We start from the raw sequence: 14,560 nt of genomic DNA, 5'->3' as shown, positions 1-14,560 counted from the left end.
GAAATATGGGAACTGTAGTGGTGATTATGTGTTCCTTCTAAGGTGGTTTTGGAAGTTTGTAGATAGGTGGTTAAGAAGTAATTTGTTTCATCTTCATTTGAGTAATTATGAAAAAAATAACAAACAACATTGTTTGCAGTTTTTGAGTTTCATCATTCATATGTAGCTATCACATTTACATAGGTAAACCACAATATATAATTTTTTTAATTCTGTAGTAAGAATTTCATTCCCACACACGCCTGTTGTGCCTAGTTTCAACAAAAAGTTTTAAATTTATCAATGAGTTATAAATCTCAGAACATTGGGCCATAATGAAAACCATTTTAAATCCTTAGCTGTTATGGCATGCATAATATTCCTGTGATGGAAGGAATTACAAAAACCTGATATTTAGTAGCTAAGGCCTTCATCCTAGAAGCACTTATGCATATGCTTAACTTCAGACAAATGTAAAGTTAAGCATGTGGATAATTGGGGCCCATCGCTGTAAATAAAGTACCAAGAATTAATAATGCATTTGGACATATTGGCTACTACATTTAGCTACAAGTCCTGAAATAGACTATAAACCCCATGGAAATCCCTTTACAGCTTTGGGGCTTTACACTGTTAAAAAACACTTGGCACTACTAAAATGAACCAACGATCTATCAGCAATAAATATGTACAAAAATAATTTTCCCCAGACAATCTGATTTCTAATTAGGCAGCAGAATTAGATGCTACAAAAGAAATTGGGGAAAACAGACTGTCAGAAATAAATGACAAAGTCATTTTAAGCAGGAACCATCCAAAGCTGGATTTAGCAAGGTATAAAAAACTTAAATATGAATAGTTTCAATAGCAAGCTATTTTCTGATTAAAGTTCATGTCATTTTATGATTTTGGTGAGCAGTTAAAAAGTGATCATCTTTTTTCCATTATGATTTCATCACAGAGTATAGTATATGGTCCGAATAAATCATTTGCAAGTGATGATGATCATAATATTTCTTAATCATGGAGACCACTTTCATTAAATAGTTACACAAATTGTGAAAAGCATATTTATTCTCAACTGTGATTTCAAAATATCTGACAATTTACATTGATCAGACAAGCGTCTCAATAATATTAAGCCTCAGTTCCTCACATTCCCAATTTCAAATTCTGTTGGTTGAGCAATCTGGAAATTCACTTCATTTTACTAGTTCATAAAAAGAATAATTTCAAAAAAGTATCGCCTACCCAAGAAACAATGTACACTTTAACATCTCTTGTGACTTGAGTCCCTGTTAGTGAAGCTACAATTAGCACTGATGACCAACGACAAATTCAGTTTTTCTCCGAGGTCCCCCTTGCAAGAAAATGTTTGGATGCTCTTCACATTGCTCAAGATTCCTTGCAGGGCTGTGCAAATCCACTTTAACAGTCTCTACTGACTAGAAGATTTTGAAGCAAACCCAGGGAATCAAAAAGTGATATCTGATCCTTTTTTTCTTGAAGTATCCAGGCTTGCCATTTCTACAATGGGTTTCTTCTACTCTGTAGAAGCAGGACCACACCTGTTAGTTTCCAGGGAAGGCTAGGCTGCCCCTTTGAGAAATCTGCCCAGTGAAGCTGCTTCCGAAATTGGAACATGTATAAGGATTCTTATGAGACACACGGTGGGTGAGATAATATCTTTTGTTGGACCAACTTCTGTCGGTGCGAGAAACAAGCTTTCGAGTTTACACAGAGCTCTTCTTCAGGTCTGGAAAACGTACTCAGGCCAGGTCTACATTTCAGACTATGCCACTCAGGGGCGTGAAAAATCAACACCCCTGAGCAACATAGTTACACTGACCTAACCCCCGTGTAGATAGCACTATGTCAATGGGAGAGCTTCTCCTGTTGACATAGCTACCGGCTCTCGGAGAGGTGGATTAACAATGCCAATGGGAGAAACTCTCCAGTCAGCATGGTAATGTCTTCACTAAAGCACTACAGCGGCTCAGCTGCACCACTGCAGCACTGTACGTGAAGACAAGCCTTGAGTAAGTTTCCCAGACCTGAAGAAAAGCTCTTTGTAAATTCAAAAGCTTGTTTCTTGCACCAACAGAAGTTGGTCCGAAAAAGATATTACCTCACCCACCTTGTTTCTCTAATATCCTGGGATCGAGATGGCTACAACAACACTGCATATAACTAAGGATTCTTGTGATATTTATGGCCATTTCCTGCAATATTCTGGAGAAATCTTATTGAATTAAGTTTAAGTACTGTAGGAGTTCGTTGTATTAAAAATGCAACTGCTTATGTATTACTGTGGGGCTGTATGGAACATCTTTAGGAGGAAGACAGGATTAAGGTGATCTCTAGGAAGTACTGTGAGCTTCAAAAAACTATGCTGAACAATGTAGCAAACATGAATGATCTTTTGGGACAATACGTCTGAAGTAGCATACCTAGGAAATACTTGGGAGTTTACAATCCCTTCCTCCAGATCTCCATATTCAGCCTTTGAAACTTCACCTTGAGGGACCTTTGGTCTACTGCTCATCTGTTAGGTGATGACAGTTCAAAGACAAAAGAGACATGAAGTCATCTGTGCAACAAGGTGGATCCTGGCAGGCTGATACTATGGACCCTGCTGTCCACTTCCTGACTCCCGGCTTCATCCCCAGTTCCTGCCTTCAACCCTGCCCTGTTTCTGGCTCCTGTCCTTTGTCTTGTTCCAGTCCCTGAACCCTGTTGGCCTGGTGATTGACTGCTCCGGCTCAGACCCTAGACTATGGCTCTGACTTCCAACTCAGCAGTGTCCCTTGGCTTCAGCTCCTGTTTCTTGTATGACCCCAGCTCCCACTTTTGGCTCAGACACCTGGCTCCCGAATCTGGACCTACCCCTTAGCCTCAGGTTCCCGAACACCAGGCCAAACCACCCACAACTCGGTCGCTGGTACTGGTTTTCTACAGACCCTGTATCATGATTGGAATGTGGGCAATCTGACCTAGTGGTCGGAGCAGGAGTCGGGAGTCAGATGCCAGGAGGTCAGAGTCCAAGACAGGCCAAAGGGCAGACTGAGAGTCAGGCATCAGGAGGCAAGCAAGGTCAGGTTACCAGGAGATTGGGGTCAGGTGCCAGATTAAAGACATCAATTGGAGAGCGAGGTCAAGGATGAACTAGGGTTGGAAGCTGGAGTCTAGCATCTACTGTTAGCTGAGTCTGGAGCAGAAGCAGGAATGCAGTCTGTGTTGTTGCTCAGACTGTTCCTCACCATGGCTTCCTGGTTTACATACTGGTATCAGCCAATCAGTGGGCTGTGAGGGCCTGCCAATCAGTCCCTGTGGGGCGCTACTTTCTGTTGAGATAGACAAGTTGTTACCTTGCAGATTTCTTCATATGATGCAAAGGAGTTCTCTGCCCATGAAGGGGATACTGTTCCACTTTGCTGTATTTATTTTTACCTAAAGATTTCAGAACTTTAGTTTCGCAAGACTTCTTGATGCAAAATTTTAACTACCTAATAGATACTTATTTACCTCATGGGTGTTATATTACAAATAGGATACAAGACTTGCTATAGGACTGTGATCTTATATGTTTTGAGCACCCTGCAGACATTTAGCATGTATCATTGCCTTTCTTTGGAGTGTTTTGGTTTGGTGCAGAATTGGGAAAGAATGATCTCCACTCTATGAAAGACAGAGTGAACTTTTGGAATTAAAGAAGGCTCCAGGAAGAATACCTCTTTATCAGCATTGAAGGTACAGTACTGTGACTCCACAGATAATTCTCCCAGTTCCCAAGACTTCCATTGCTCAAATGATAGCCACGTGTAATGCTACTTTAATGGAAAAGTAAATCAAAACTAATGTGTCCAACAACAGATTCAACTTCCATAGGGTTCCCCTATATATTTCCAGAAGGTTAAATAGGGAGACTGCTGTGAAAAAGCACTTGATATGAGGGGAAGACATCCTAAAACTATTCACCCCCAATATGCTGATGAATGCTTTTGGAGAGTGTATGCCTTCAGTTCAATTGCCAGACTACCCCAGCAGTATGCCAGAATTAGAAATCTGTTTGATGCTTTGATTCTTCATGTTCTTCTCTAGACCATGAAGCACAATTGAACAAAATTTTAGTATATTCCAAGTCTGTTTATTTTTTTCTCAAAGCGAGGAGACGGTTAATTGCTTCCCCTCTCCCAACAGTTGTTTCTATTTAGCATCTACACTGTTGAGTATCTGTGGGTCTAGGTGCACTACCAATCCTTGATTTAGGAGGTCTTTCAAAAGTGGTAGAGAGAAAAGAGGACAGTACCATTTTATCTAGAAATAATGGTCCACTGGTATGGGCTAGGTACTTCTGTGGTCCCCAGCATCATAGCATTCATAAATATTAAAGGAGTTATCTTTACAATGAAAACGTGAAGTATATCCCCAATTTTACAGAAGGAAAACCCAGACACAGAGAGATTAAGTGATTAGCCTAAGATCCCCAGGAATTGAACACAGATCTCCCGAGGCCTAGTGCCTCAATCACAAGACCGTCCCTTCCTCCCTTAGGTTCATCGGGTTCTCCTTTGATAGGGAGCCTGCCAACCCTGACTAACTGAAGCAGTAGTAGAGGCTTAGCTGGCTTTCGGTAGAAGGTTGCTTTTGAATGGCTGTCCAATTAATGCATAAGGTTAGCAATGGCTGAATAAACTATTGGGAGGGTGGCAGTCTGATTTTTGTTTTGTATCAGCACAAGATTTTTTAGACAGATTAGAGAGCCTCTTAATCTTATTTGGTAATTCCCACTCCAATTTAACTACATGCTTTTGTAATTATTAGAGGTATACCAAGCTCTCTTCTGGAAGTTGAAGGAAAGACTGAGATTGAAAGATTGAACTGAGGTTCAATACCCACAGGGATGACCACGTCTGCTTCCCAGCTTTACCCTGAAAGGAATCTCTCCTCTGAGAGAAGAGATCTTGAAGTAGACAGTTCATTCTTATACTCAGGCTCGCTCCAACTTGCATATGTGACCTGCTCAGAGAAAGTAGGATGGTGGACCATCTGTTGTTGCTGCTGGGAGGCAGTGAACTGGCAAATTTTCCAGAAAAGAGTCAAGCATTTGTCATCCCCAGGGACTGACAGATTTGGTCCTGCCTCCTGAAGCATAAAAAGGGAATACCACTGTAGGAGGCATGAGATTTTAAGTCCTCCTTTTTCCATCCACTGCAATTCTTATCTAGAATTGTTATATCTCAGTGTGGCAGTGACTGTAGGTCTATATATACACACTACTCACCTCTTGAGGACGCATGTAGGGTATGCATAGTTATGCAGGCTGTGTTCACACTGCAGTGTGTAGCTACATGTAACAGTGAAAGGCTCTGGCAGAGAGGAGGCAGAGCAGAAAAACTCATCAGTGGAGAATTGCCAGAGCCTTTCCTTGCTCCTGGAGTCTTTCACTGCAGCAGGGAAAGGATCCTGCAGCAGGGAGGCAGTGGGACACTACATGCTAAAAATAGTAGTGTAGACAGGGAAAGCACTGCATCGGTGAGTAGAGAGCCCTATAGGGTTCATACCACATGGTTCAGGAGAGTCTTTACTTGCTTAAGCATTGCCTCACCATCTATGCAGCTATGTATACCCGTACGGGGCAAGGGTGTAGTGTATGTACTCTACAGGCTACCAAAAGGAGAGTGCAGTATACTTTGTAACAAAAACTAGGACAATGGAGCTGTAGTGATACGTATGGGAGTGCTGCAGCCCTTCCTTTTCCAGTGCACTAAACACAACAAGTTTGCAAAAAAGGAAAACCGTATTATAGAGGATAAGCAAAAGTCAAAATTCTTGCTAAAGATATCATTAATTATACATTATCAGTTATTATACCAGATTACTTTCAATAGCTCTGTAAATCCACAGGAGAAAGAGAAGTATACCTTATTGATAGCGCAGGCTGTCTTTTCTCGTGTAGATCCACTACTTGTCCTTATGATCTTTGATAAGTCTTCTCGAGCGGCAAGAAGATGGGCAAACGTAATGGTTGTTTTAGGAGATAGTGCATAACGTTTGGGCTGATAAATTCTTGCTATGTCATCTGTTTTAACCTAAATGATAAAGTCAAATATAATTCAGTTGCTAAGTATTTCACGTACAAAATGCAAATACTCAATGGCTGTTCGTGTGCTGTTTGGTGACTTACAGTCAGTGTGAGTTTACACAGAGCACGAAGTTTAGACATTCTAACTACCTTAATAAAAATAGTGCCAGTCACTCTTATAAATGCCTCTTGGCCTTGCTCACAACAATCAGCTACTGTACAAAAAAAATGGTAATGAAGATGTTTAGTTAATGCTGAAGCCTAGTATTACCTGTCACAAATTGACATGGTCTAGTCCATGCCCCATCCTGTAACCAGTCCCTTCCGAGTGACCCCTTTAATGTGTCAAACCCTAAGGGTCCACACAGTTCTACAGGGGAAGGCCCACAGTGTCCATGGGTCCAAAACTGAGCCTTTGGGCATCAGCCATCCCTGTCTCTCTCTGTGGCTCCCTGCAGCAAATCCAGCCAACCCAGATGCCTGCAGGAGGCTTGTACTGTACACCTTCATGGTGCAATGGTCTCAGTACATATTTGCAGGCAGCCTTTTCCAAAACAACTTTTTTAAAACAGGGAACAAAGGGAGAAAAAAAAATGCTCCCTGGGAGACTGGGAGCTTCAGAGCAACTGGACATTTGCCCATTGACACTGGACACACACTGTTCCCTGCAGTAATATATCGTTAAGGAATGACTGGCAGTAGGACTTTCCCACTGTGGGAAATAATACCTGAATTCAAGAAACACCGTGGTCAAAAAGCAGAAACACAGGGGCCAATAATATATAAATCAAGGATGGGCAAACTTTTTGGCCTGAGGGCCACATCTGGGTATAAAAAAGGTGGCAAGCCTGATGTGAGAAGGGTGGATGTTCTCTGCAGCTCTGCCCCCCCAACTCCTCAACTAATGGAACAGAACTAAGTTAAATCTCACCCAGCATTAACTGAAGTCCTTCCCAACTGTAAAACATTCAGGACAGTATCAGGTGAAGAATACTACCTGGCTCCAGACCAGAAGGTAGGGAGGAGAGAAAATGCCTCTCTGAAGATATCTCCAAGAAGAGCTGCAGGTTTCAAGGAATGAACCTTTCCACCTATTGCTAGAGCTGAAAGTACTAAGGGAAAGAGGGAGAGAAGGATCTGGATCTCTGCAGCTTCTTCTGTAACCTCAGTTACTTTTTCCCAATTAAGGAGTCACCTGGCTCAAAATCCCTGCCCCCAAAAATCTTACAAGCTATACAAAAATAAACAGTAGGTCATATGAATATATCATGTATATCTGAAATCTGCTCTTGTAAATATAAATATTTATCTGAGAACAATATATAAGAGTCCATGTACATGTTATGAGAAGCTATATGCAACTGAAAATTGATTTCTCAAGGCTAAGTTTAAGATTTTCTAAAAGGACAGTTCTTTTTTTTCCAGGTGCTACACCCACCAAAAGTATACCTGCATTTTACATCCAGAATTTCAACAATAGCTATAAAATTAAGTACTTGTGCCTCTTGCTACCTCATGTGTATCTGTGTTCAGGTACGAAGAGACATAAGTACTCAGATTTGCACTTGTAATTCATTTTTGCAGGCAAAAATTGTACCCTCAAAATCAAAGTTGTGCTTCAACCCTTTGAAAAAAAAATCTACCCAGTAATGTAATTTCAACCTTTAATGCAAAATTACAATAGGCCTTCTGGAAATCTCAGTAACTGTATTTTGTTTTTGCAGATTTTCTAAGAACAGGCTGCTGACTCATCTCACCACTTTAACTTCATTAAATAAAACAATGGTACACTTTCTTCATGACTGAACAAAAGCTATTTAAATAGTTTTTAATGTCACATCTAGGGACTAATACGATATCAAATGACTCAAGTCATTTTAAGCTACAGTCATAAATTAAATACAATTTTAATAATATTAATTAATAATTATTTAAACGAAGATTTATGTAGTTGTACACAGAGAGAAGTGTGGAATCATACAAGACAGGCAACCTCTACTTTATCCTTGGTATAGAATCGTAAGAATATAGGTCTACATCTTCAAGCTTGGGTGTCTAAAGTTAGGCACTTACATCCCTATTTAGGCACCTAAATAAAAGTTGCCTTGCTCTGAATTCTACTGGATCAGTCGTCCTTTAATCATAAGGTAAGAAAAAAAAAATGTGTTTGTGGAGAAGGAGAAAGGAAAGAAATGTATGCAGTAATCTCCTTACCACAGCAAGTTAACTCCCTTTTCCTTTCCTCTCCTACAGTGCATCAGTATTCATGCAAGCTGCTAAGGTGAGAGGTGCACAAAGAAGCAATAGCTAAATGTTTGAGAATAAATTTTCAAAGCTGCATACGAAGACGTAGCTGCATCACTCCCACTGATATTTAGTGAGAGTCATGCAACTAAGGTTTTGTCTGCACTTGCACTAAAGCTACAACAGACAACACCAGGTAGGTTTTTAAAAACAGATCTGTACGTTTTCCATTATTTTCAGAATACATGCAAAGCCTTAAACCGGTTTAAAAATGGACAGGATGTAAACTATTGTATTCCTTTGCGAGGAAAGTCTTGTGGTTCATGCACAGAACTGGGAGTTAGGATGTCTGTGTGCTATTCCCATTGATGCCATAAGCTTCCTGTGTGTCTACTGGTCAAATCACAACCTCCTCAAACTGAGTGGCATTGCAGCCTAGAATACAGGGTTGCAGCGCCACTCAGGAGAGGCAGCTGGGCAAATATGAGCAAGCAGCATTACAACCTGGCACCAGGCTGCAAAACATGGAGCAGAGAGCTGGGCCCAGAGCAGCAGGACAGGAGCCACGGCTTCAAAGTAAGTTTGTTCTCCAACCCCCACAGAAGGGCCTCTACTCTGCAGTACAGGGGGAGTAAAAAAAAAAAAAAAAAAAGAGAGAAAGTAGGGGCACTTCACACAAAAATCAAGATGTTGAGCACAAACTTAATCAGGGAACCAAGGGATATGAAAAGAAGAAATTCTTGAATTGCCCGTACACCAATGCTAGGACCCTGAGTAACAAACAAGAGGAATTAGAATTACTCATTTATGAGCATAAATTCAATTTAGTTGGGTATTACTGAAACCTGGTGGGATGATTCACACAATTGGAATGTTAAAAATCAGTGGTTATAAACTATTTAGAAGGATTGAGTGGAAAAAAGGGGAGAGAATGGCATTCTAGGTCAAAAATAGCATTGCCTGTTTCTGAGTAACTGATAATTCAGAAGAAAATGAACTTGAATGCTTACAGATCTATATCCTTAACAGATAAAGCGCAAGATGGGGTATTAGTTGGTGCCTGCTACAGGCCACTAAATCACACTAGGGAACAGGATGACAGCCTCGTTATACACCTATGTATAACGATGTGTAGTGAAAAATTTTGTATGATCAAAGGGGACTTCAATTTGAGTGACATGCTGGAGGTCACATGTACTCAGTACTAAAACATCTATGAAATTTCTAAACATTATAGATGACAATTTCCTAATTCAAAAAGTGCTGAAGTCAACATAGGGTAATTCTTCATTACATCTTGTCTTAACAAATAAAGAGGAACTGACCACAGAACTAAAAATTAATGGTAAGTTAGGTACAAGTGATCATGACATGAACACATTATTTTGCTTGCACATTATAAAAGTCCAGACCTGAAATATATGCATTTGGTGCTTTAATAGGGCTAATTTCACAAAGCTGAAACAATTATGAGTCAAATCTGCTGGGAGGTAGAATTTAATCAGAAAAATGAATGATAACTGAGAATCATTTTAGAACATTTTCCTAGATGCCCAAAAAGCCACAATCCCAGAATCCAGGAAGAAGGCCTACTGGTCAAAAAATTGACCAGGTTTAGAAAGTAAGTGAAAAAACAAATGAGGGAAAGGGGAAGTTGACTATAAAGCTGAAGTTAGGAACTGAAGAAAATTGATAAGGGAAGCAAATGGACACAGAGAAATCTAAGGCCAGCAGAGTTAAGGACAATAAGGAAATTTTAAAATATATTAGAAATAAAAAGAATCTTGACAAAGATATAGGTCCATTACTAGATGGAAATAAGTAGAATTATGAATAATAAGGCAGAAGCGTTCAATACACGTTTCTGTTCTGTATCTGGGAGAAAAGCAGATAATATAGTATCCTCATATGGTGATACCAGTAAAATGGAAGTGTTATCTCTGGAGGACGTTAAATAGAAACTAAAATTAAATGTTTTTATATTATATTGAATCCACAAGTTTTAAAAGAGCTGGCTCAGGAGCTCGTTGGATGGTTAATGTTGATTTTTTTTTGTAATAAGTCTTCTGGAACTTCCCCAATGCTCCAAGACTGGAAGAAAGCTAAAGTTGTGTCAATTGTTAAAAAGTGCAAATGGGATGACGCAGATAATTATAGGTCCATCAGCCAGACATCAATCTTAGGCAAGATCAGAATGGAGCAGCTGATATGGGCTCGATTAATAAAGAATTAAAGGAGAGTAATATAATTAATACTAATCAGCATGCATTTGTGGAAAAAAGATCCTGTCAAACTAACTTGATATCTTTTTTTGATGAGATTACAAGTTTGGTTAATAAAGTTAACAGTTTTGACGTAATGTACTCAGACTTCTCTAAGGCATTTGACTTGGTACCACAAAATATTTTGAATAAAAAACTAGAAAGCTATAAAATTAATATGGCTCCCATTAAATGGATTAAAAGCTGGTTAACTGATAGGTCTCAATATGTAATTGTCATTGAGTAAGGCTATGATTAGCCATGGATTCTGTGACTTTAGCAGACCTCCGTGACTTCTTCCACTTCAGCTGTCAGCAGCTGAAGCGGGGACTGGAGGCAGGACTGTGCAGCCCTACCCTGAGGCAACTGGGTTTGGACAGCTGGAATCAGGACCCTGCAGCCCCTGCCCTTTGGTCTACAGAGGGTGGGGGGACTGCAGCCGGGCTATGCGCCCTGTCCTGCAGTTGCGGCTAGCTCCGGAGTGGGGGCTGTGCCCTCTCATGGCTGCGCCCCAGCCCCGCAGCTTCCGCCAGGTGCTGCAGCCGGGGCCAGGCGCCCCAGCCCCGTGGTAGGGGCTGCAGTGGCGGCCGTGTGCCCCTGCCCCGCGGCTGCGGCCAGCTCCAGAGCTGTGGCTGTGCATCCCCCACTGCACAGCCAGCCCCACGGCTTCTGCTGGGGGCCACGCTGCAGCCGGGGCCATGCACCCCAGCCCTGCGGCTTCCACCAGAGACTGCAGCTGGGGCTGCGCACCCCTGCCCGCCAGCTGTAGCCAGTGCTGCGTGCCCCAACACTGTGGCTGCCGCTGGGGGCTGCAGCCGGGATCATGTGTCCCAGCCCCATGGCGGGAGCTGCAGCAGAGGCCATGCGCTTCTGCCCCACAGCATTCCAGGGCCGTGCACCCCCTCATGGCTGTGGATGGGGCTTGGGAAGACTGCAGCTGGGACCATGCACCCCTGTCCCGCAGCTGTGGCCATCTCTGGAGTGGGGGGCTACGTGCCCCCCCATGGCTGCGCCCCTGCTGTGATCAATGAGTGAGGGGGTCTTGGCCTGCCCTCCGCCCCTCCCCTCCCCACATGGGACTCCATACTTCCCCGTATTTAGCCCTACCCCTGGTTATTTTTAGTAAAGTCATGGGTAGGTCACGGGTTTTGTGAATTTCTGTTTAGTGCCTGTGACCTGTCCGTGAATTTTACTAAAAATAACCATGACAAAATCTTAGCCTCATCATTGGGCAGTTGGGTTCCAGTGGAGTCACGCAGGATCAGTTCTTGAACCTATGCTATTTAACCTTTTTACCAATGACCTGGAAGAAAGCATGAAATCACCACCGATAAAGTTTGCAGATGACATAAAAACTGGGGGAGTGGGGAATAATGAAGAAGACAGGTCACTGATTCAGATCTGGATTGCTTGGTAGACTAGGTGAAGGCAAACAATATGCATTTTGATATAGTTAAATGTAAATATATACATGTAGGAACAAAGAATGTAGGAAATACTTATAGGATGAAGGACTCTCTCCTGGGAAGCAGTGACTCTGAAAAAGATTTGGGAGTCAGGACAGGTAATCAGCTGAACACAAGCTCCCACTGTGACATAACAGGATCCAGGGATGCATAAACACAAGAGTCGTGAGTAGAGCGGATTATTTTGCCTCTATGTTTGACACTGATGTGACCACTGCTGGAATACTGTGTCCAGTTCTGGTGCTCACAATTCAAGAAGGATGTTAATAAATTGGAGAGGGCTCAGAGAAAAGCCACGAGAATGATTCAAGTATTAAAAAACATGCCTTATAGTGACTATTTAGCTTAACAAAGAAGGTAAGTGACTTGATTAAAGTGTAAATATGTATATGGGGAACAAATATTTAATAATGGGCTCTTCAGTCTAGGAAAGAAAAGATTTAGCATGATCCTATCGCTGGAAGTTGGAGCTAGACAAATTCTGATGGAAATAAGGTGTAAATTTGTAACCACTGGAACAATTTACCAAGGGTTGTGGTGGATTCTCCATCACTGATAATTTTTAAATCAAGATTGGCGGTTTCTCTAAAAGTATGCTGTAGGAATTATTTTGGGGAAGTTCTATGACCAGTGTTTTTCAGGTCAAAGTAGATGCCTCAGAATGGTCCCTTCTGGTCATGGAAGCTATGATTTTTATTTTTATTTTTTTTTGCAAAGGCAGTGGGGACTGTTTCAGATTTTGCCTTGGCCTCCCCAAAATCTCTCAGCACCCCTCATAATACTTCTCTACCTTTCAGAGATGCTGGGATGATTAATACTCTCTTTTTTTCAAGTATTCATATATGAAGACAGTGAGCACCACAGAAATGCTTAGACATAATCTGAAAACATACTCATAGACATTAGGATAATGGGACAGAGTTACTGATGCGTAAACGGTTTGTTCCACAGTTTAAGTCTTTTGGAAAAACTATAACATCAACAGGCATACCCTATAGTAGTGATTTGGAAGCTTCCCCATGAGACAGATAACACCTTTCTGGGTCACTGAACCTTTACTGATAACTGTGAATTTTTCTGATACAAGCCACTATTCCCCTTGATAAAGTATGAACTGAAACTAGCAGAGGAGAGACAAATGGCTATCTGAGTAGGTCATAGAATCATAGAATATCAGGGTTGGAAGGGACCTCAGGAGGTCATCTAGTCCAACCCCCAGCTCAAAGCAGGACCAATCCCCAGACAGATTTTTGCCCCAGATCCCTGAATGGCCCCCTCAAGGATTGAACTCACAACCCTGGGTTTAGCAGGCCAATGCTCAAACCACTGATCTATCCCTCCCCACTTGTGCTTGGTTCAAAAGCTTGGGGTTCACTAACTGGCAGCATTCAGTTAATAGGTTCTTTAGACCAATCCCAAGGATTCCGTAGCTCTCCTTGAGGGGTGGATGGGTGTGTCTCTCTGTATAAGAGACACTTTGAAGCTTTTTCCTACAATACCACAAGGGAAAAACAAAAACAAAAGGAGACTGACATCTTCAAGTGAAGAACAACACTGGAATCTATGTGGATCACAAGGATTGGTGGGTTTGACTGTTTAGTCAAATCTTCCTCTCTCCACAACATGCAGGGAATGTACGTTACTAGTAGTGCTCAGAAAAGTTAGTTGTAATGAGATGTCTTCAGTAAGACAGCTTGGAGAATTGTAACAAACTACTACCACCTACAGGAAGCAAACAACAAAGCATGTTTACCTTTGCTCTATCAGACCATCCAAAGGATTGTACGGTCACATCAAGCCGCTTCATTAACATCCGACGACGACATTCATATTCACTGCGGAGGGCATCATTGATTTTTTCCAATCTTTCCTACAGCATTGCAATAAATAGGACAAATATTTGAGTCCATTAAAATACACAAGCTAACCTGCCTCACCAACGAAAATGTCTGTCAACAGTTGACCATCATGAAAAACCACTTAACAAAAATTAGGCTGTGACCAACTGCTACAATGTAATTTAATATCTTCTACAACTTTTTATATAAATTCATGTAACAAAATCGATCTATAAACAAACTAGTGTATGAAGTATTTGAACAGAATGTCATAAAGGTATTATACCATTAAATCAAATTTAACATTGAACATTCACTATCACACTACTTAAAATAGAAACTGCAAAACAAGTATGAAAAGCCAGAAAGTAAGGTCACCAGAAGTAATTTTGCCCATTATACGAAATAAGAAAAGTAAAACGGAGAGGGGTTTTACCATCTGATCGGGATTCAATGGTGTTGTTAGCAGTGGTTTCCCCACATGGGTATTTTTTACTTTTGAAAGAATGTCCTTGATCTGAAACAAAACACATGAACACACACACCCTTCTCAGAAAACAACTCATGCTCCCAAACGTACTTCAGCACAAGTTTTTACCAAAAATTGGTCCTATTACGGGGTGTTCGATATCTTCATATAAAATTAGACTAGGATATTTTAGCTTGCTAACATCCCTTGTAAGAGGA

At 41.3% G+C, this 14,560-nt stretch overlaps 1 protein-coding gene across 6 annotated transcripts in view; it reads right to left on the bottom strand.

Moving 5' to 3' along the window:
- FAM98B (family with sequence similarity 98 member B) overlaps positions 1-14,560 on the bottom strand; it is a 70,850-nt gene that overhangs the window by 41,054 nt on the left and 15,236 nt on the right. For all 6 annotated transcript variants that reach the window (XM_045013715.1, XM_045013717.1, XM_045013718.1 and 3 more), the window contains exons 5-7: positions 14,310-14,390; positions 13,789-13,905; positions 5,904-6,071 (exon numbers count right to left, since the gene is read on the bottom strand). In XM_045013715.1, coding sequence (XP_044869650.1) covers positions 5,904-6,071; positions 13,789-13,905; positions 14,310-14,390 — 366 coding nt within the window. The remainder of the gene's footprint in view (positions 1-5,903; positions 6,072-13,788; positions 13,906-14,309; positions 14,391-14,560) is intronic.

This window comes from Mauremys mutica, chromosome 4, assembly GCF_020497125.1.
Source record: "Mauremys mutica isolate MM-2020 ecotype Southern chromosome 4, ASM2049712v1, whole genome shotgun sequence".
In the NCBI taxonomy this organism is placed as follows: Eukaryota; Metazoa; Chordata; order Testudines; family Geoemydidae; genus Mauremys; species Mauremys mutica.
This window is presented reverse-complemented; position numbering and strand designations above follow the sequence as displayed.